The 24127-nt window shown below is 39.3% G+C and overlaps 1 protein-coding gene across 1 annotated transcript; it reads left to right on the top strand.

Moving 5' to 3' along the window:
* The first annotated feature begins 551 nt into the window (after window positions 1-551).
* Window positions 552-22880, top strand: LOC139136902 (beta-galactoside alpha-2,6-sialyltransferase 2-like). The gene is made up of 4 exons (XM_070704749.1): window positions 552-1146; window positions 8383-8594; window positions 18198-18369; window positions 21160-22880. The coding sequence occupies exons 1-4, from the start codon at window positions 645-647 to the stop codon at window positions 21414-21416; spliced, it is 1143 nt and encodes a 380-aa protein (XP_070560850.1). The 5' UTR covers window positions 552-644; the 3' UTR covers window positions 21417-22880.
* The last annotated feature ends 1247 nt before the right edge of the window (window positions 22881-24127 follow it).

Below are 24127 nucleotides of genomic sequence, written 5' to 3'. Positions count from 1 at the left end.
CTCCGTAGAGTGGGGTCAGAGGCACGGGGCCGTAAGCGAAACATAGGGTCTAGGCAAACCACTCGCAAGCATCACTTTTCACACCGCACAAGTCAATCATTTCACTTCTCGCAAGTGCTACATGTAGATTCCACCATTTGCAAGTCGTACTTTTTGGCACTTGCGACTCGCAATTGTCGCTCGTATCTTATCGATTCAGTACCTTTTAGGACTTAGATTGAATGGACTGTCCATATATATTGTTTTATGGTTTGTATAGCTTTACAAATTACTTCACTCTCCACAATCAACTTCATACTTCACAGGCAGTCAGTAATGTATCCCTTCCCTTTTGTGTTCTATACAAACATTCAAATGAGTAGGTTCTTTTACAATGTCATCAACAAAACTTGTGTGCGACGTACAAAAACGTAAACGTGATGTGTACGTGGTTGTCCATCCGTCCTGGGTGTGGCTGTGTATGCTTGATGTGTGGTGACATAAGTCAGGCCTATTTGAATGGTAACCTCGCTCCGGCATTGAACTCTTTTACGCATTACGTAATGCATAGAGAACGCCTAAGCACTTGCATTCAAACTTTCATTTCTCTCGGTACCTGTAAGCGAGACAGTCAATGTCTGTATTGTCCAGTTCGTATAACAACTATGGTCTCAACGAGAAAAGCTAAGAGATGCATCTTCGTTGCTTGTATTGGCTGTATTGTGACATTTGCTGTTTACCGGAACTATCGAGAACTTAGCTTCTATGTGAAACCTACGCAGGGGGAAGCAGAGAGAGATGTAGTGATAGCCCATCTTCCTATGATCAAAAGACTTTCGGATATGTACAAGAAAAATCCTATTTTCAACTCATACCTCAACCAATACGACGGCATGTTTAACAAGTCATTCACTGTCGGTTCGAGTCTTGAAAAAATCGCCCGCTCTGAAAGACACGTAAATGCAAATTCCAAGACTATTTTGTGCGCCATGCAAACTAAAGCATACATCAAGATTCTGGATAGCAATACGAGCCCATTACGGGAAATCGGACTGGGAAAGTACTTCGGCGGGAAGCCACTTCTGGATAAAGTTCCCAGGTATGGTACTTGCGCCATCGTGGGAAGCTCGCCTGCTGTTCTGAAGTCCAGTCGCGGCATCGAAATAGGTAAGGTCGCATTTGAAGAGATTTGTATTCAGTAGCTGTGGGTCCATAGCTGTGATGTTTTCAGTCGGATTCCTGGTCGAGACTAACTGCAGCACGTCTCTTTAGTGACGTGGGGCGGTGACTTCTCAACTTCTGAACACAAACTGAGTAATTCATCGTGTGATATCGATGACCATCGTTCGTCTTATGAGCATTGCCAGTCTCACATAACTGAAATCAAACTTTTAGTTGGGTAAAAAAGGTCAGTCCTAGGATCTGTAGTTGTTCATGGGGCCCGGATGTAGGCCATATTCTCTCAGTTTCTGTTCACCGCTACGTCACTGTAGTGAGGCGCTGCAGTTTAGCCTCGGCCAACAGTTTTACACTAGCAAAATGGCGGTCTCCGGGTAGTCATATCGGGTAAAGCTAGAAAAAGGGTGATATTTCAGTGAATTTTGAGCGGATTTGTGGTTGTGGTGAGTCCCTAATAACCAAACTGTCGATGACTGTTCACAATCTGTAATTTGGATGGAAACTTTTCGAAATAACTTATCGTCGAACAAACTTGCTAGTCCGTGGGCTGGAGGGGCTCACCGTGCACCCCCCCCCCCAATAAACCTACTACATGGGTATTTTTTGTTCTTTGGGATCTGCTGAACTAGAAAAAAGATGTTAACATTGGATATTTTGGGATGCACTACCTGTCTGCACTGGTTCATGATTTGTATGTACCGCAAAAAATGGCGAAAAATGGGTAGGGGTAGGGGGTACTATATCCTCCCCTAAATTGAGTAAACTATCATGAAATAGCACAAACCTTACATTTTTGGAAAGCTCAGATACTGCTTTTTCTGAGGAACACCAACTTTAGCGATATTAATTTGTGTACATAGAATAGGACGGCTTTAAAATGATTTTTTTTGACAATTTTGATTTTTTTTACCCAGAATACCATGTAACAATTGTGATTTACTTTTTATTAAGCAAAATTTTCACAACTTTTTGTGTTTAAATTATTTATTCCGACATATTAAACAAGAAAAAAGTGTTAACATCAGATATTTAACTATACACTACTTCTCTGGCGTCAATTTTGAATTGCGTGTATCTGTATGGGGTGTGCAAAAGCTGGGGGTAGGGGTACAACATTCTTTCCTTGATGAAGTAAACTGGCTTGAAATGCCATATACCTTATAGTTTTAGAAAGCTTAGATGCTGGTCTTTCTAAAATGCATAAGGTTTTAGTAAAAAAATATGACGTCATAGAATTGGATAACTTTAAATCGATTTTTTCTGGTAATTCAGCATTTTTAACCGGAAGAAAATACGATAACTATTGTTTCCTCCCAATGAAGCAAATCGAACAGATTTATGGATGTTATTTACTAATTGCAATGTGCTGAAGAAGAAAATAAATGTCAAAATTGGGTATTTACAATGCATTATTGTCTCTACTCACTAAAATTGCAAGTTTTGCTGCATTGGTATATCGTGAATGGGCATTTTATTGTTATGCAATGAACTAATGCAAAGCCTTAAAAAGAAGACTTTAAAACGCACACACATAGTCATATTGCCATTTTCTCCTTAAAATAAATAGATTGTTGATGACTGTCTATTTTTATAATTTACTTTTTAAATAGTTTTTTATAAACTGATTTTGATAAGACGTATTTGGAAAATTGTCTATGCCTCGTCTTACTTATACAGCAAGCATTACTAACAATCTATTAGGCCGTGGGCTAGAGGGGGCGTCTACGTGCACCATCCCCCCCCCCAACTGCACAGGATAACAAACCTGCATTTTTCAGAAGCCTTGGGATCCCTAGAATAAGAAATAGGATTTTAACAGACAAAATATACGGACATAATACAAAGGGCAATGCTGTGTATTAACTTTGTGTTATTTGCTACAGGTACATGTTAGAAACCTGAAATAAACTTTTGACAGAAAAAATATTGGGATCCTGTAGCTGTAACAGTCATATTTTGAAGGGTCCCGCAAAATCACAGTATTACTGAATCACATTAGTTTTTGTTAAACCTGTCTTCCTGTAAGTCTTCTGCTGAGCTTATTTCAACAAAAAAGAGGCATATGTGGTATCATTTGCAAGTTAATTTACTTTTCTTTAAAATTATATATTGCAATATGCAATATCTTCTATAGTTTTCATGAAATGGGACCAAAACTTACCCCACACCCCAAAGTTTTATGTCGCAAGTTACAGTCAAAACTAATGTCAAATTCTACCAATTATTTTCCTAGACACTTTACAAAAGGCAATGCTTTGTATAATATATATTTTATTTGGTACAGGGACATGTCAAAAATATGAGCTAGACTTTTAACAGACAAAATATTGGGATTGAATGACCGTTACTTGCATGTTTTGAAGGGTACCGTGAAGTCAGAGTATTACCGACTCGCATATGTTTTAGTTAAAAGTGTCGTCTTGTTAGTCATCTGCTGAGCTTACTTTTTACATAGCCTAGCTTGTGGGCTGCCATTGGAAAGACAATTTATTTGGCTGTAAAATGACATATTGTAATATACAATATCTTCTATAGTTTTCATGAAATAGGACAAAACCTTACCCCATACCCCAAAGTTTTATGTCGTAAATTACTGTCAAAACTAGCAAGGTATAACTTCAGTTATACCACAGTCCCTCTATCCACCGGTCGGTGGATAGAGGGACTGTGGTTATACCTTGCTGGTGCGCTCGTTGTTGACTTTGTCAAAGTTAATCCGGTGATAATCTGGTGACAGCGTCCACAGATTAGTAATTTACCCTTGCTTACTTTGGCAAATTAGGCACTCAAACTCATCAGATAATAGACTAAATTACTACCTTGCTTGCTTTGGCGAATTAGGCAATCAAACTGGTCAGATAATAGATGCTGCATGCTGATAAAACGTTTACGCAAGATTGTCAAGGGCAGTGCAAGACCAAAACACCAAAGTTTGGTAGAATAAACCTTCATTAGCAATACAACAAAACACCTACCCACCCCTGGGGACGGACACATAGGCTATCCCCTGTGGTTAGTCTATGGAATATCCCATAGCTGTGGTCGTTAAAGTGAAAATCAGCCCGTAAAAGGCAGGAACCCCGTCTGAAAACACCACAGCTATGGACCCACAGCTACGTATTCAGTATCGAGATCGGCAGGTTATGGCAATGATATAATAACGTAAAGTGCCAGTATCTACTCGTCTGTAGGTTATGTGTCTTTTGAACAAGGTTAACTACTACAAAAAACAGGATGGATGAACAGTCTCATATACATTACGTTTACTTTATTGTACGTAACATGCAAGTTTTTGAAGATAACATTGTAGCTAAAAAGACCCGACTCATGTAAGTGTCTGTATAGACCACACAAGGGAGTGCTATACTTGTCGTGTTGATAGTAGCCAATCTGTTTTTATAGACACACAAGAATAAACAGTGGAGAGGAGTCTCACTTAGACGTCTGTCAAGTTTTACTTCTTAGAAAATGCATGCCATCATCAACATGATAAGTATTTCGGCACCTCCGTATCCAAACACTCAAATGAGTCGGTTCTTTTTATCTACAATGTTATCTACAGAACTTTGTGTGGGACGTACAAAAAGGTAAACGTAATGTATATGCTGATATGAGACTGTTCATCCAACCTGTTTTTTGCTGTAGATTGCGCATTTGATTCCAACAGTCTGCGGGGAAAACCACCCTTCCTAATCTGAATGAAGTAATGGAATAATGGATCAATCGTCGTCGAAAAAACAGAAATTTGCAGGGTGAAAACAGTTTGAAGAATTCAATCTCTTCTCTCTTTTTATCAAAGTACATGTGTTCAGACAACGAGAGAGAGAGGAGGGATATATATATGTGTGTGTGTGTATATATATATTATTCCCTACTATTTTTCCTCGTGTCACCACGAATCCGGCGAACACAAGTGATGACACGGTCATCACGTCACGAGTATTTACCGACTCTGAGCCGAACAAAGAAAGACTGTTAGAGAACAATGAACTTATCACATTCACAAGCCAAAAATTCATTATTTTTTGCAAAGTAAAAGAAATTTTCAACATTAATTCCGCGGTTAGACTTGTAAACTACTTTAAAACCAATACGCCTATAAGCCATGGGCGAGTTGTCTATTATTTATAGTCGTCAGTCGCGGGAGCAAGGAGTACAAAAACTATGTTTTTGTACGGAGCAATGCCAGATTACATCACACACAACGTTCCTTCCGCGAAGTTATACACGATTTCAAAGATAGCATAGGCCTAGAAATTTAACCCAGACAAAGTTACGTTATTTTTCGAGAACAAAATTCGACTGAATCTCAACAGCGCGAACACTGTGTAACGTCGCGCGGACAGTATGCAGGACCCTGGTTGCAATTCTTACAGAACCCACTGTAATGCGACCAGCTTCCAGTTCGTTGTTTCAGAAAAATATTCACGAAATTCCTTTGGAATCTACGAGCGTTAAGTTATTGTTATAGTCTATAAAAATATTGGTTTCATAACACGACTCTTTGAGGCTCAGCGTGCGGCCGGCCTTGCGGTGGAAACCGCATGTCTACTGTATGAATTTTGTACTCTGTGCGTCGAAAGTTCAAGCGGCGGTGGGGTCTATGCGGATACGGACCCCCATAGCGGTAAGAAAACTAACACAGAATACCTCAAAATTTGCCAAGTGAATGTATTTTGTCAGACTCTAAAATTATGACTGTTTTAAAAAAATTTCACATCAGACGAATTTTGATCGCGGGAGAAATACGGGCCGCTATGATGTTTGTTTACATTGACGAGCACATCGATGATCGACGCAAATATGTTCCGACACACCAAAATTGATGACAAAGACGCGGGTTGTCGTGACGTAGAACGACCAAAATATAAATCCCGGTATTTTCTGTTCAGAAAGGACAAACTTGGCTTGTGCATGTGAAAATATGTATTATTATTTATAAAGCTCTGCTTTTAGCATCGAGCACTGTAACTTCCAACAAAGAAGTTCTTATAAACCGAAAACAGTGTCTGCATGTCACCATTCCGGACATGCATCGAACTTCTTGATCCCACCCTGGTCACAGGGGACAGATGAAAGCCCCCTGGGGTAGGGAGGAGGGTTTTTTGTGCAACGGTTTACCTTATTTGATTTTATTAATTTTGACTGTGATATTTCAAATAAAGAGTTCAACTCCACACCGTCTGACTGTTTTATGTATTACCGACAAGTCCTTATCTCCTCTCCAACTTGTGTATGCTACGAAAACATTGCCAACTTGCTAATCCGCTGTCCGTATCAGCGGATTAAGTGATTGAGTCAACACCACAGCCGTTCCACACGCATTTTATTATTTTCATCTGTCCCCTGTGCCCTGGTCAACAAAAGATGAATAAGCAATTTACATAACACAAACGTCCCAACTTCATACCTCAATAGTTTTAAACAATGTTGCCTACCACTGCTGTAACGCAATAGTATCATGTAAACATTTCGCGCTGAAAAATTAAACGAACAAACAGGTATAATCCCGGGTGATGTTACTAAGCGTTTTTTCTTCTTCATTGTAGTAGTAACGTTCCGTTCACCCTTTTACTATTCGATCTTTCATGGGGAGTTTATATATTGAACTCGCCTTGGCTGCTGAGAGGTAACCTGGGGATCTTCAGTGTATTGACTACACGAGACGTTTAGAGTCCGTTGGTACTACATAGACTTTATTTCCCTGTAGACAAGCTTGACAGTTGCCATCGCCCAAGATACGCTTCTCCCATGGTCTAAATGTCTCCGCTGTGTTCCTCCCTCTCTATTCCAATCTAATCTTACTTGTATTGTTTTAGAATGGGATTTTAAACGTTATCTTTAAGGCGTGGCTTTGATCATACGATAGACATGAATTAAAGATAAAATGATACATCCAATCATAAACATCAATGCAGGTCTTGATCTTAAATTGACAGGTCCCATTAATATGCAAACGTAATTGACTATTATCATAATTCTTAATATTGTAATTCAAACATATTCTTGTTTTCATCCAGACTTCCGTAAACATCCCCGTAAAACGTAATTAGCGTTATTGTGCGTTTGTCTCACATATGGTTTTTATGGCAATCAACTTATAATTAAGATCTTGTTGTTTTAATTAACCATTTTACTGGTGTCGATGACCGCTAGGTTCATTAACCTTTGTGTGGGATAAAATATCTCCGTAACAGTGATAAAAACACTAAAAGCAAAGCAATTTTATGGTGAAAGGTGTATACTTTCAGACTGTGTTACACAAAGCCTGAGGATCGAATGTATACCGTGGACAATGGCAAAAATAGAGTCTTGTCGACCCGTGCTTTTGAAAGACAAAGAAAGCCTGAAATACGTCTGTTAGTAATTCGCCAAAGCTGACTAAGATCAAATACCTTCAAATTGCAGTTCATAAATACTCATAATTCACTCTGACTCATGAAAAATTGAATTTTCTCTTAAGATGATCTAGCTCGCCTTAATGAGGCTAAATTTTACTCCTATTTTTGCAAAGCACAAACATTTGCAGTTTTTTACAAACACACTTCCTTTCTAGTGTTGACAAAACCCCAAGAGGTGCCGAAGATTAACTGCTACACGACTGTGAACATTACAGGATACCGGTTACATTTAAAACATTTACTTTTACAAATTTGCCATCATTTCTAGACATCTCCCCGAGAAGAGCCATCAACCAAGCTTCTAAAGCTCCAGGCATAGATGGAAAGAGAACAAGAGACAAAACCGGAATTATCATTCATAGAGAAGACTACAAGCCAACTTCTAAAGCTATCAGAACAGTGCTTTCCGAGAAAAATTCCAAATATAAAAAGGAAAAGATCTGAGAAATTTCAACATTCAGGACAGTAAATTGTCAGGATCTTTACAAGTGCTGGTTAGGGCAGCACGATGATCACACTCTTTCTCATTCTTCATACTTAATAACTTCGACTTTGTCTGTGCTGTGCCGGCAATTTTTGGCAAATGAAGCAGCCAGACAGAGGGTCATGGGCAGGCAGGCAGGCAAGTTGACAATACAACATCAGCTCCTTCGTATAAACAGTAGCACTGTTCGCAATACCAGAGCATCGTTTTAAAGTTGTTGCCAATGTCATGGTCAGATGTGTTTTCTCTTCACAGTCTACACAATTGCAAAATGAAACGCCGATGGGACACATTTTCAATACAGACCATTTTACTTTGCTTTGCTTCTCGTGTTTATAGATGCACACGACGCTGTTCTGAGGTTTAATTCGGCTCCGACGAAAAATTTCGAAAATGATGTTGGAACAAAAACTACAATACGACTCCTGAACAATCGCTATCTTGAATCCGATGGTTGGGCAGAGGAATTTGCAAAGACTGATATGTCCAGAGATACTATACTTGTGTCATGGAAGGGTGGAAAATCAGCCTACAACGGCAACTTAGCGACAGTAAGTTCAAACCAACAGAGCTCTCTCTCTCTCTCTCTCTCTCTCTCTCTCTCTCTCTCTCTCTCTCTCTCTCTCTCTCTCTCTCTCTCTCTCTCTCTCTCTCCCAATCAATCAATCAATCAATCAATCAATCAATCAATCAACCAATCAATCAATCAACCAATCAATCAATCTATGGGGCCTTTACTGCATCAAGCATCGGATAGACGAATTGGCTGCAACTGGAACCGCACTTTAATTTTTCTAGGCCGCAGCCCTTTCACAGTCAAATGAGCAGTCTTATTGCTTGGACAGAAAAGCAGTTCAGGATACCAGACGTGAAATGTAATTGTCATTTCAAAGCCACAAGAGTGGTTCCGCACAGCGTCATCACTGCGCAAATGAACTAATGTGCTGTTATTGGTTGGGTAGTAGAACTCGATCAAAATACCATTGTGATCATTTGGGGTGTCGCTGTATATGCATATGACGTCGGGGTATATGTGATGTATAAACTGCATATTGGTGGCACGTTTTCTTTATTTCGTCTGCCCCAAACCGATATATTATTCTTCAGAGAGACAAGCGTCCGCGAGAAGATGTGTCCTTCTAGTGGCGCGGCATAAGCAAAATTTTCATAACAATTGTGCATTTTATGATAAAAGCATGAAATTTGGTGTGAATGTAGATTATCATAATATCAATCAATTTGGATACCGAGCCACCACAGATTAAGCCTCGTTCTGGTGTGGCGGCCATTTTTAAATATGGCGACCATCAGTCACTATAAAATCCCCTACTTGCTGCTCTACGTATGATTCTGTGGGGAGTAGTGGATGTATTTCCATCATAAGTGCCCATTAAGATTACTATTTGCATATTTTTATAAGTATAGAGACTTGTTCTGGTGTAGCGGCCATTTTGAAACATAGCAATCTTCAATTACTGTAAAATCCCATAGGTGCTGTTCTACGGATGATTCTGTGGTGAAGAGTGGAGGTATTGTCGTAATCACAGAGTATCATAGACAGAGTGGCAACACCTATTGTTTAAGGCGTGAAGCGGTTACGTAAGCAATCCGTGTTTGCCTCGCCTCACGAAGCTCTTGGCTCTCTTTTCCGAAGAGTGCCGACCATGCACCCTTCGGTAATTTTCGGATTTTCACCAATTGTTAAGCGAAAGTATGTTCGACAAAGTTTGTGTTGTTGTTGTCGTGTGGTGCTGATCGGAATTGATGTGCTGGCAAAAACGGGAGTGTTTTGAGCTTCAGGAAAGTGGGTTTTACCGTTTTAAAAATTCCTCTCATATTTTTATGAATATATAATGAGTGTGTTTGAACCAAATTTGAAAGTCTTTATCGATACGTGTACTGTCTGGTTTTACTCAATGGTTTACGGTCAGTCATACCGCCTTTTACACGTGCGTCAAGAAAGGACATGTTTATGAAACTGCTGGCGTGTTATGTTTTGATTGGCGTGAAGCAGTGTTTCTGGTTTGAGAGCTCACAAAGTAACTATGGTTGCTACGCGACTGGCAGTACGATGCCATCTCGTCGTATGTTTCGCATAATCTCGTGTAATTATCAACCACAAACAAAGCCTCCAAAACGTTTAACACCTTTGAAGCTCATTTTAATATGAAAAGCCAATAGTCTACCGAGACGACCATGGAACAAAAGGCATGCAAGTGTTGCCACTCTGTTTATGATACTCTGTGTCGTAATAAATGCATATTAAGATTACCATTTGCATTGTTTAATGTTTGATTATTTCATTTTCTATGAAAAGCGAGTTCTCTTAATAAAATTATTGACAATATGGCTGCCACAAGGCCAAAGTGGATGATTCAAAATTGCCAAATTTAATTTTTTTTTACGATGAGCAGCTGTTAGCTGTCCTTTGTAAGTAGACTTTCAGAAGGTACCGTTAAGAGTTTTTTATTTTATTTTTATTTGTAATCGTTGATGCACATGTTTCAACCATTTTTTAGGGTTGTAGCTGTTGTGTGTGCAATACACGTACGGCACACTCACCAGATTTTGCAAACTATTGGCCTAGATCGGCCCACGGGTATGAAGAGTTTGAGTGTAAGAACAGCGTGTCCCATGTTCTGCCAATGGATGGGGGTTCTTGAGTAGAAACGTTGAATATGAGCAATATTTTGACACTCTAATTATCGTTTCTAAACTTTATAATTAGTCATTGACGAGTTTTGCAGGGCGTTCTTGCTCAAAAGGCCTAACATGGAAAATTGTGCGGGGAATTTAACCCAATCCTTCACTCTTGTTCATCTACATTCATACATAGGTCTACATACAAAAACATAATAATATTTACTGTATAACATTTTTTTAAGTTTGAACGCTGAAAGCAATAACATTTTGGGGGAAAATCTCTTATATGTCACTATAATTGTCCTCTTAGAGATTTATCATGTAAACTACAATTAGTGGCGCCATTTAGAATTTGACCACGTGGAGAACACGATCATATTTTATGTTATTTTTGGCTATATATATATTACGTTTTATACATTGACATTTCATACATTGCTTTTCATAATTCATTTAAGAGACCGATCTTGTATAATTTGATATAAATTTCATGATTTATAAATTAGTTTAAGAGTTATTTCAACGTCACGTCAATGGTCTATTGCACGAATATAGATTCATGCCCATCATGACAGCCCTGCGCCCACACAGAACTTGACGGGGTGGAAACCGTCGATCTCGCCTGAAACGACGTTCTGCACCCCGTCTATTAGTTATGCATAGTTTACCTTTCTTCTTTAAAGGAAGGTACGCTTGGCACCTTTTGGTCGTCTTCGCAAACGAACGGCTGTTCCAATTATGCGGTTTCCACCCGACTAGAATTTACCAACAGCGCCACTGTCGTATGTTAAAAAATGTGAAAGAGGCTCCCCACCTTACTTTCCAAAATGTTTAATTTGTGTCGAGTTTGTCTTAGATTCGTTTCGGATATGTGTTCCTACATAGCTCTACTGGTCATATTTTGAAGAGTACCGCAAAATCATAGTATTGCCAACTCTAATGCGTTTTCGTTAAACCTGTCTTCTTGTAGGTCATCTGCTGAGCTCGATTTGTAACATAACATGGCTAATAGGGTAACATTGGAAAGTAATTGTATTCTTCTTTCAGATGACATGTTGTAATTTGCAATATCTTCCACAGTTTTTATAAAATATGTCCAAAACTTACCCCATACCCAAACTTTACATTGCAAATTACTGGCACTGCTTATCTCAAATTCTACCAATTTGTACCTAGACATATTACAAAGGGCAATGCTTTGCATGAAATATGTTTTATTTGCTACAGGCATACGTCAAAATATGAAAGACTTTTAACAGCAAAACTATTGGGATGCAATGGCTGTTACAGTCATGTTTAAAGGGTACCTTAAAGTCAAAGTATTGCGAATATTTGTTAAGCGTGTCTCCTTGTAAGTCATCTGCTTAGCTTATATTTTAAATTACATGGTTTATGGGGTAACTTTGGAAAGTAATTTTATTCTTCGTCAGATGACAAATTGTAATATGCAATATCTTCCAATGTTTTTATAAATATGACCAAAAATTAGCCATACTCCAAACTTTATTGAAAATTAATGTCACTGCTTATCTCAAATTCTACAACCCTTTTACCTAGACATATAATAATAGGCACTGCCTTGTATGAAATCTCTTTTATTTACTACCGGGACGCGTCATAAATATGAAATAGACTTTTAACAGAAAACATATTAGAATGCAATAGCTGTTATAGTCATGTTTTGAAGGGTATTGTAAAATCATGATTTTGAGACTCTTGTTAAACCAATCTTCTGCTGAGCCAAATCTCTGAGGTTTATGTTTCAATCTTGACTACAGTGTCACTATTTGTATAAGAAGGAATACATCACATTTGATCAGATAATTGGCCACCCAACACTACCTTCCTTAGGTCTTGGGTGTACGTGTCAAGTGGATAACCAAAATATGATTGGCAATAGTCTAGGATTGTCGTTTAAACTTGTTGTCTCAGCCTATGTAAACACCATGGAGAGGAATAAAATATTCGCCGGTTGACGAGCCATGCAAAAGCAAGCACAGGTCCGGGGAATGCCAAGCACGGAGATCACTGACAAAAGTGCAGGATTGTGTTTAAGCTTTGCTTTCCCTACCTTTCATGTTTGTTAAAATGAAAGAAAATTGAGTAATACACTATGGTACCATGTTTTTGCATGTGAATAAAAAATTGTGTACTATCAAGTTTAGGAGCAGAATACACGATGTATGAAATATGATCATTCCAGCACCGCGCCCACACAAAAATTGACAGGTTTGGGATTATGGCCCATGGACTAGTTTTATTGTTCCCAATGTTTTTCCTCAAATATTGGGTTAGTCTGATGTACTTGGCACTTTTCGGGAAACTTGTACCCGGTTGGTCTGAAGGGCTCTTCCAATAATTTTGAGGTGTTAAACTTCCTTTTGCCAGTAACAAAGTCTCAGCCACAAACAACATGAAATTCATCAAGAACCTATCATCGCTCAAACTAACAAACACCGAAATAATAGCAGTAGGCAAAGGCCTAAAATTCATTCAGACAGGATCTCAGTAAATATAGTCGTAAAATGAGACTACGCTACATCATGAGACACAAACAATCGCAACAACACCCATTCAAAGAAAAATAAAACTAGACTCCCTGAATAACAGAGAACACAAAACTTGAAGGTTAACTGGAAGCTTAACTTGCACTTCTAGAGATATCCTTTCAAACAAGGAAACAAAAACATTTCTCGTACCCAAAGAATTGATAAACAAGCTTGTAAGCAATAGACACATTACCATAAAACCCAGACACTTTAAGGTCGGGGCATTGTCATTAAAAGATTACAAAATATTACGTACACGAATACGAAAGGCATTTCACTCAGCTTTATACACAACTATGTAGACAGTGACGACACAGAACAAATAGCAAACTAAGAAAAGAATCTACACTGCGAATGTTGAGAAACCATACGGGTTTCGAAACGCAAGCATCAAAGGGCCACTCAATCAACTTTGAAACACCAGAGGTCCGGCTGCGGCTCGCCATAATCTTTCTGTACACAAACAAAACATTACCGTACACACTAATCCAAGCTTCCAAACATATATCCGAAGCGAAACAAACATTTTATTAACACAAAAAATCGGATAAGAATAACATCCCAATCTTTTTTCTGTCAAAAATCTATTTCACATGATAAACATGTCCCTGCAGCAAATAAAACATATATCATACAAAGCATTGCCTTTTTGTATTATGCCGAGGTAAAACATTGGTATAATTTGACATTAGCTATAATTTGCATGGCAAACTTCGGGGTATCAGGTAAGTTTTGGTTCTACTTCATAAAAAAATCTATGGTACATATTGCATATTACATATGTCATTTTTAAAGACGAATAAATTTCCATTCTAATGATACCCAAAAAGTCAGGTTATGTTAAAAAAAGCTTAGCAGATGACTGACATGTAGTAGTACAACAAGACAAATGCACGTGGGTATGCGCAAATAGTGATTTTGCGGTACTCTTCAAAACAAAACCATGAAAGTTATTGCATCCCTTTTATCTGTTAAAATTTTATTTCGTATTCTACAGATCCTAAGGCTTCTATAAATACAGTTTGATATCCTAGAGGTGCATGTACCCCTCTAGCCCATGGCCTAATATTTCTTGACTACTGACATAGTGTCGTCTTTTGATAGTATCTAATATTGTACATTTTATGCATATGAATTGTGTTTTTGTCTGTATTTACCCGTTTAACAAGTCAGACGATTAAGAAAAGTTGAAAAAAAATTGTAAATTACTCTTCCCATAATTTCTGATTGAAAATATTCGACCCAAAATTACTCAACGCGTTGTGCATTTGACATTTACTAGGTGAGAAATACCTTGTCTGGCGGCCATTTTGAAAAATGGCTGCCATGGCAACGCTTCAACAGATTTTCAGTGGCTCGGTATCTGAATTTGTTCAACTCATAATAAGACACATCTGAGCCAAATTTGGTGCTTTTATCAAAAAATGCACAATGGATTTGCCATGCCGCACCACTATTCCTACACTATACACTGTACGAAGTTTGGCCCCGAGTGAAGGCTCGATCATGAAGGCTTGGAAGGAGTGGTGAAAATACCTTTAGAACAAAGATCTTTCAGCCAGTTAATAACCGCCATGGTTTTGCCCTAACGTGTTATTTTTAATGGTGATTGTGAACCTCTCTACAGGGAACTGAGGTGAACAACTTGAACGTAAATTCAGCCTGCCAATCCAAATCAAAGGGGAAGTGCGCTTTGTCTCTAAATTCACTTTGGCGCTCAAAGGGTTAACCATTTGAGCGCCAAAGTCACCTTTGCAAAATATGCCCCAGTCAATTTCTTCATATTTTTGCCTGGATTTTGATAAAAACCTGTAGCCAATTGAATGTGATGTTCATTTTGTTCAAAATTATCGAAAAAAATTCCAGGAAAATTCCTAAAAAATGGTAAAATGTTGCACTAAAATTTTGGTGGGAAAAATTACGACTCTGAAAGGGTTAAATCTCAAAAACAAGTATGACAAATATCAGAACGCCAAAAAATACTTATATGTAGTCACTCTGACGATCCCCTAACAGGATCCAATAAGCCTTTCTTAACCAAATCCTGTCACTTTTTCAACTGGGCGAGGTCAAACTTGAAACACGCCCTGTTGAACCATAGACAGCGACTGTTGTTTACCGTATTGGACGGCTCCGAAAACGAATAATGACTATTGCCAAAGGTGAGGGAGGAACAGTGCAAAGATTGCGTTCACTACAAAAGAGTAGAATATTCTTTGTTTGTGTCTTGACTCAGACTAAGGAAAGATCCATAAGCATTACAATTGTCTCTCAAACTTTTCAGGCGCGACTGTTATTCTAATAGAGCTGTTCACGATTTCGGTTTGCTATTATTGCTTGTCATCCCCCTTTTGCTATCAACCACTTGGTTACATAATAACTGGTGACCTGACCATTATTACCAACAGCAAACTTCGGCAACTCTTTCAATATGGCCCAAAATTTCGGGAGCCACAAAATATGAATTGGAAATTTAATTTCAGAATTATCATGGATGCCGCCGAAAAAACTATGCAAGGCAGTGCGCACGAGATGTTTTTCCGTGCGCACGAGATGTTATTCCGTGCGCACGAGATGTTTTTCCGTGCGCACGGAATATTTTAGACTAATATTTCTGCGCAAATATAAGGAGTCAGAACGTGAGCGTGGCTACAATCTTGCTTTCTTTTATATCTCGCCCAGCCGCCCCTTTGAATGGCGGGTTATGCCGGTTTCGACGTTTGTACTCAAAAGGATAGAAAGCGAAATCGAGACGCTCCAACTGTATATTGTTTAAGCTGATTGGTAAATACTTTCCCGTCGTTTTTAAAGCTGATGTAAAGACAAGCAAACAGGGCGTTTCACGGACTCTCTAAAGATTCGATGCACCTCGGGGACAGAATAATTAGGACACTCACATGTTGACAATACTTTGCTGTTTTACTGCTTGTGTGGACGAGTAGCTGTTTACAGATCATTTCATAGCACTTTAACAATAAGTCGTCAAGCGCATCCATATTCTTGCAAACACGGCAAGGTACGGCAAGATACGGCTCGCCCAGAATACGCCCGACTACGCCTGCGTGTTAGTGTTTGCTGAAGTTCTAGCTGTTCCCCCTATGCTTCGACACCGTTCAGTATACTAGTAATGTTCTGAAAGCCGTTATTCATATTTTACTTAACTTTAACTATCAGGTGATAACGAGTCGCCATACGAAGTCTTTCTGATCTGAGGTCACGAATCCTTGTTGACAACTATTACTTTCTATGGCGCCCATCTTTGACATGGAGTCTGCCATTTTTTAGCCTTTCCTTTCCTGTTACTCTATTCCACTTCTCTGCCGCATGACGGTCGACATTGAGGGAACTTAACTGTCATTTGAAGTATTTGAATGGTATTCTGTATCACTCAAACATTACTGATAATGGAAAACCTTTCTAGCGAACTCGAGAGCTGATTTTTCACCTCTGACCATCTACGCAAAAGACATCACGTGACCCTCCCGGAAAGTCAGATTACCTCAATCATTTTCAAAAAATCAGAAAAAGTTCCTGAATGCAGTCCCTTTTGTCTTGTTGTTTCAAATTTTTGCTACAGTAACAGCTAAAAATGATGTGGAGGAAATGAGCCCTTTTCCACAAGACCTGCAAATGACTCCACAGACAAATTTTGGTGCCATAGGACGGACACACGCATATACCGTGGTGTTACGCCCGTACCATGGCAAACGCTAGGTGCAGACAAAGCATGCTTTTCAAACGTGACGTTGAAAAATAGCGTGGGATGCGATGTTCTAATAGGATGAGAATGACAGGATGACAGATTTACAGATGCACACAATGCAGTTCTGTGGTTCAAACCGCCACAAACGAAAAATACCGAATAAAAACCCGGGGATGAAAACTGCATTTAAAAACCTCTTTGGGTCCACCATCGAAATAAGATTGTAAGTTTGCTGCATTATCCTGCACAATGATTCTTGTCTTTTTTCTTCACAGTTTTTGTTGTTTTTCTCCTAGAGTTTTTGATATCTTGTGACAAGTACTAGTAAGTCAAGTCATGCATGCGTGCATACATGTATGTATGTATGTATGTATGTGTGTATGCATGTATGTGTGTATGCATGTATGTATGCATCTATCTATCTATCTAGCTATCTATCTATCTCCCTTATCATGTTCTTTAGGTCGGTAATACGTAGTATTATTGAATGTTCTTTTAGCACGACCAAACATTTTCATTACCTGAACTAGTAACGTTTCGCCTGTCCTCTTCGGCAGGCTTTGTCAAACTGTCTGTTTGTTGTCATACCGCTATAGGTGGCGTAGTGGTGGGAAACGTTACTAGTTCAGGTAATGAAAATGTTTGGTCGTGCTAAAAGATCATTCAATAATATCTATCTATCTATTATCAACTGTCTACGAGCTATCGATCATAAAGCGTGCATGCAAGTATGTCTACAACAATCTACTCTGTGCACGACTCGCATCACAATTCTACATCCGGGCAAATTCATTGTCATTTATCACGGATAAAAATCATTTATACCTAGGAGGTCCCCTTTTTGGCGATGCTGTTTTCTGGCCAAATACCTTTAGAAACAGTCTGAGGGGTGTGTGACCAATTGTTGTCATGTTATGGAATTTAAGAACAGATTTCAAACCGTACCTTTCATGTCAAGCTTTAATTTCAACTTTAATTTGCGGTGTTTACGATCTGTATCCTCGAAGTAACCTGGCAACTGGTGTGTCAACGTGTTCTGAATAAGTCTAACCCGTTCTGTCGATGTCGCATGGGACTTCCTTCAAGTTCTTGTAATTCCCGATATTTTTCCACTGCGTTTCCGATTCACGGACGCATATGATGTACATATCATTTTTCAACATTTTCTTAATTTTAAATATTGAATTAGCTCTTGATTTCCTTTAGCCTCAAACAATATTAGAAATAAGAGACTAATATAATTTTACTTTTCTCTGAAGATGGTTAGGACGTTTGGAAAATATTGGGTCGGATATGTCAACTGGACAGTCAGCTATCCCGACAGACCGATATATATCGTTAATCCAGTGTCCCAGTGGAGGGGATGGGATGTTATCCAGGAGTTTACTAATTATAGTATACCTCCCAACGTACCATCCTCTGGATTTTTGGGTAAGTTTCTTTCAATACGTTATGCTTAAGACTGCAAGTGCAAGTTACGCCGTATGAAAAGTCCACATTAAATCAGCATTTCTCTACACTGTCAACAGTCCCTTGTGCCCTTGCTTTGATTGATATAGTCCGGCTCTCGTATATACGGGGTTTGGGTTGAGGTCGTAAGCGTATAGTAGCACCGAAGGCGCAAGTCGGGAATGCCGAAGGCATGACAAAACTGTCATTTTTGGGAAATTGATTTTGCCTTACAGTTTTCTATGCGTATGTATCTCTCTTCTGCATAATTTCCAAAACGAATATTCTTGAATGTAAACTTTTTCAGTTATTTTGGTTTTGATGTAAAAAAACGCAAGATAATTTAGGTTTGTTTGATTCAGAGTCCCCCAGTCATCGTTTCGTTGCCTAACACTGCATCGGCCCTTAACTCAGCCGTGTCCAGTGTTACTGCCACGATAAAAATGGCGCATACGACTGTCGACAGTCTACATTTTCCAGACACTTTGACAAATGGAGATTACACAAAAATTCATGCGAATGGAGAACTTTTCTATCGATAGCACATCCTTGGAACAGCATTCAAATAATTTTCGTTGGTCATTTCCTGCTTGAAAACTCTCAAGATGTTTTTAAACCCTAAATGTAGGAATTGTGAGATTGATAAAGGGTTAAATCACAGACAGTCAAGAAACAGGATGGGAAGCTGCGGTATTTCCTTTGAACGAACTATGCTGGAATAAATTACGTTGGATTTGCATACCCATTGATAAACAAATACAATTACCATCCAACTGTCGTACAATCTCGCAAAACATGCTTGCAGGCCTTACATTCAGTAATAGAGGGACTGTGATTCAGTGTGTCCTATACACACCTTTTTCGTAGCAGAGAATAATCCCATTAAGAAGGAAAACAACGTTTCTTTGTCACATCTAGGAATAAATCAATCTTTAGGATAAGGGAATCCGACTTCAATCGGAAAGACAACTTTATGCTGCAAATAAAGTTCAATGAAGTTTTTTCACTGCGTACTACCGGATGTCGAGCAGCGGCTATCGCCCAGCTGATATTTATGCAAAAAGCGATTCACACGTTCTAATTATTCCAAAAGAGGTCGCTCGTCGCTTCTTCACAGTTCTCTTGTTCTTTGCGGTAGCTTACCATCCTCTCTTTCGACTGTCTATGGTTAAATCGCTCTCCACATGCGTTATTGTTAATACTGTGCATTGGCGGTGTACAATTAAAACGTTTGATATTTCCCCGGTGGTCGACATTACGAATGAGATGAAAGTAAAAGGGAAGAAGCCAAGTACAGATGCATCTACTTGTCAGCTGTCCTAATCGTCGATCAACTTTAACTATTCCCATTCCAAAGTTTGTATATATCGAATGTTTTAACCCTTTGAGCACTATAATTTTTCCCGCCAAAAATTTTGATGCAACATTTTACCAATTTTATAAATTTTTACGTAATTTTTTTCATAATTTTGGACCAAATGGACATTACATTTCATTGGCTGCAGGTTTTTATCAAAATTTTAGCAAAACATTACTAAAATATTGACTGGTGTACATATGATAAAGGTGACAAAATTTGACTTTGGCGCTCAAAGGGTTAATAATGATTCAAGTTACCTGAAGGTCCGGTGCAAACATATTTTGTGAAAAGTTCACTTGGGTTGTGAATCCAACTGGACTTAAAATAATCTGGAGGCAAATATCAGTTTCTCTTCAACAACATCAACGACGGCAATGACTACGACAGGTACTCGTCATTGGAGAGTAACCGAGTTGAACTGGCGTCAATTAGAAATTATCATAATTATAACATCATGTTGTTGCTGTAGGTTGCTACTACTCGGCAAAAAAGTCGCACTTGGCTGCTGCTGCACTTCATGTCAAAATCGGTGATAATAATATTGAAAATATGGAATGCGGGAACAAAATGCAAAGTAATTTATCGTGGCCATCACATGTAGATAATGCAATCAAAACGATAAAATGTCTCCCAGCCAAATTTACGTAATTTCTGCAAACTTTTAGCAGTGCTTTATCAGTCCCCACGGACATCGTCCGGGGGGACTTATAGGTTTGGTCAGTGTCCGTCCGTCCGTTCGTCCATCCGTTCACGCAGATATCGCAGAGATGTCTAAAGCGATTCCGTTCAACTATGGCGCGTAATCCATGCCAAAATTAACACCTTACATTTTGAGCAAAACTTCATTCAACTCTCGCCCAATTCGATCCAACTGTGGCCAACTTCATTCAGCTCTCGCCCAATTCGACCCAACTGTGGCCAACTTCATTCAGCTCTCGCCCAATTCGACCCAACTGTGGCCACCTTCATTCAGCTCTCGCCCAATTCGACCCAACTGTGGCCACCTTCATTCAACTCTCGCCAATTTTGCGTGTAATCCATGGCAAAATTAACACCTTACATTTTGAGCCAACCTTCATTTAACTCTCGCCAAATTCCATCCAATATTGTCGCCAACCTACCCAGCTTTCACGAAACTCAATGCGACTCGTGAAATGCATTCGCTTTGCGATACGACTCGTTTGAATCATACTTCTCCATCCGTACTATTTCACTTGCATGCACAAGAGCTGTATTAAAGTAACTTCGTAAATACCATTGGATGGGAATGGTGTATTGCTTAATGAAATTAAAAGGTAGAATCACGTAATTTTCGTATTTTTTCTGTAGCTCATCAGGACCCTCATTTGTTCCTGGAACGCGGAAGCCCATTGAGTTCATATATGTTATGTTACCAATTTTTACACTTACAGGAGTGCAACTTATGCTGCCGCTGTGCGAGAGTGTTGACGTGTATGGAATTGTGCAGCCAGAAAACGGAGCACACAGCACTTGCAAGTACTTTAGTGAGAATAGATGCCCGCCGCCAGCAGGCCCTGGGAAAGAATATTACCATCCTCTTGATCCGGAGCGCAAACTCCTGTTAAAGATGAACGTGGGCAGCGAGGAGGATGTCAAAACTTTTGGAAAAGTAACTTTGCCTGGTTTTGCGACGAGACCATGTGACTAGCAGAACTAACGGACTTTGGCCTTTCACAGTGTGACACAATAATTATTGCGCCCCCCACCCCCGCCCCACCCGGCAATGCTTGAATATTTCTCGTCACTTGCTGTTCGATACATTTCTTCTTAATTCTGTGGTTGCCTGGCGACATGAGAACGCACCATCATCTTGTGCTCTCAAGCAAGCATTTTGTCTATTTTTATATATTTATTTATTTTTTTGTGAAAAGTCAGTTACATGAGATCGAGAGGGAGAAAATAACAAAGAGGGTAAATGGGGAGTCAGGAAATAGCTTACAGCTAGTCTAGCCCAAACTACGTCATGATTGATTGTCAGAAAAATAGGGCTCATAATTACAATAATAGAAAAGAAGAAAAAGGCTGAAATAATGACAGTATCGTAGAAAATCACTGTCACGATTATACCGCCTGAAATATCTTATAAAATGACCTTACAATGGTTGAATGAATGTGAAAATTATGAAAAATACACAATACTAGGAAATGGTCTGAGATATCTGCAATACTTGTGCCAGCATTTATCTGACAAGAGCTAATATTTGTATAGATGTGGTCAATTGTTGACCTAGATGTACTTGTAATCCGAGTTGGTAATGACATCAACTGTTCGCGATATATCTCGATATGAAACTTCTAACATGGCGATCTGATTTTGTAACATCGAGATTAAAATCGCCCACAAGGATACAGTATTTTTTATCTAATTAAACGGTACCAAGAACATCAGAAAGGCTGTTTTCAAATTCCCCAATATTAGTACCTGGTTTGCGATACAATACACCAACAATGATACGATTTTTAGTGCCACAGATTTCGAACCATAATGATTCCGAATGCATTAACATTGTAATTCAACAATTTATAATCGAGGGAGGAATGCACACCCGAACCTACTCCACTGCCCCGAACAGTGTATTTACACTTAAGCTCAAGAGAATAATTTGGCATATGAAAGAAACTTGGATTATCATTTCTCCAAGTTTCCGAAACACCAATAACGTCGAACGTACCGGAAATACAGTGATTATACAACAGACGTACATCGTCTATGCTGTGACCAAAAGATCGAGCATTGACATGTGATACAGAAAAGGAACGACCGAATAATATAAGGTGGAGGTTTCTAGAGCATAATTATTAATTGTGAAATGTATCATCTACATCATTTTCGTCACGGTCAAAGGTCATTAAAAATAGAAAAGCTTACTGTTATGTGAAAAAGAGAAATTTACAAATAATGTACATTACACAAATTTCTGCAAGTCGTCTTCATTACTGATGACAATAGGGGGCGATCCCTCTTGCTTCCGCACAAATATTCGTCGTTAAATGTCCACAGGAATCTGTACTTGAGTGACTTTCGTTTTTCGTTAGCTTTCCCCGTCAGGTTGCGTTTGAGCGGCGTTAAATTCTCATTGATGTAAATAAAGTTACCGTTTCTTGTATCAAAGCGCGTCTGTTTTAGTTGAGTCACAGTCCCTCTATCCACGTCGATAGAGGGACTGTGGTTGAGATTATCTTCTTTCTGTCCCGATAGAGGGCGTCACGTTTCTTTATGCCGCTAAATTTGACGATGATTGGTCTGTTTGTCTTCGAAGGATTCTCTATTCTGTGTGTCACTTCAATGTCGTCAGCTTTTATGTCCGCATTGACTATCTTTATCACTTTTACTGCTATTTCGTCCGTCTTTTCGTTTGCCATCTCAGGAATACATGTATCTCGATATTCTCTCGTCGGCTATAATGGTTCTGTTCTTCCTTCTCTCTCTCTCTCTCTCTCTCTCTCTCTCTCTCTCTTCTCTCTCTCTCTCTCTCCTCTCTCTCTCTCTCTCTCTCTCTCTCTCTCTCTCTCTCCCTAGGTTAGTCTCTTCAGCAGCATGCTGTTCTCTGCTTTCAGTCCTTTTTCACGTTCGACAACATCCATACGGTTACACATTTCTTCAAATATGGAGTTGAAGTATTCCAGCGACTTGGTGACGTTATCTTAAGATGCCTTGACTTCATGCATGGTTTCTGAGAGCTTTAGTAAACATTTGACTTGCAAGGCAATTTTCTTGAGTTGCTCTTCGACACTAGAATCGTCAACTGGTGATGAGACCCCTCCTTTCGCATTGCTCTGCATTTCTTGCATAATGGCAATCCGTCAGGCGTGGAGGTCACATTTTTGTTGGACCAACACTCACTACATTTACCAGGCATGTTTAATATGTATGAATATATTACTGGAAAAGTATGTGATGGCAGGGCTCGAAATTAGCGGTAGTCCCGCGTCCACAGACTACCAACTTTCCCTGGGGCTACCAAAGCCATGAAATGATAGGCCACACGGACTATCAAAGCCTGAGACATGAAATTCAGGTGCCGCCAACTAAGCTGTTCGTGCGAAAAGGTGTTCGTGCGCAGTTTTTCAGCGGGCGGACAAATTTTAAGACTAATCAGCGGGCGGGGAGAAAAAATCGATATTTACTGTGGGCGGGGAAGAAATTTCATTATTTTCAGAGGGCGGGGAGAAAATTTTTGACAGTGGGTACCCAAAAATTCGTCGAGGGAGGGGAAAACCGTAGTTGAATGAAGTTGGGGAAGAGGGGAGCAATGTTCCAAGGTATACTGCCAGCTGCTCGCATGGTTTTGCGTTGATTTGGGTTGCCTATAGGTATCTAGTGGGCAATGGGGAATTTCAGTAGTGGGGAGAGGGCAG

The sequence above is a fragment of the Ptychodera flava genome, chromosome 7 (assembly GCF_041260155.1).
Source record: "Ptychodera flava strain L36383 chromosome 7, AS_Pfla_20210202, whole genome shotgun sequence".
Classification (NCBI taxonomy): Eukaryota; Metazoa; Hemichordata; class Enteropneusta; family Ptychoderidae; genus Ptychodera; species Ptychodera flava.
Note: the sequence above shows the minus strand (reverse complement) of the source record. Positions and strands in the feature narration are given on the sequence as shown.

Bases quoted from the DNA above. Each gene is read 5' to 3' on its own strand.
- LOC139136902 (XM_070704749.1), top strand. From the start codon at position 645: ATGGTCTCAACGAGAAAAGCTAAGAGATGCATCTTCGTTGCTTGTATT. The intron at 8,595-18,197 runs GTAAGTTCAAAC...TTTTCTCTGAAG, and splicing joins ACAACGGCAACTTAGCGACA to ATGGTTAGGACGTTTGGAAA. The intron at 18,370-21,159 runs GTAAGTTTCTTT...TTACACTTACAG, and splicing joins ACCATCCTCTGGATTTTTGG to GAGTGCAACTTATGCTGCCG.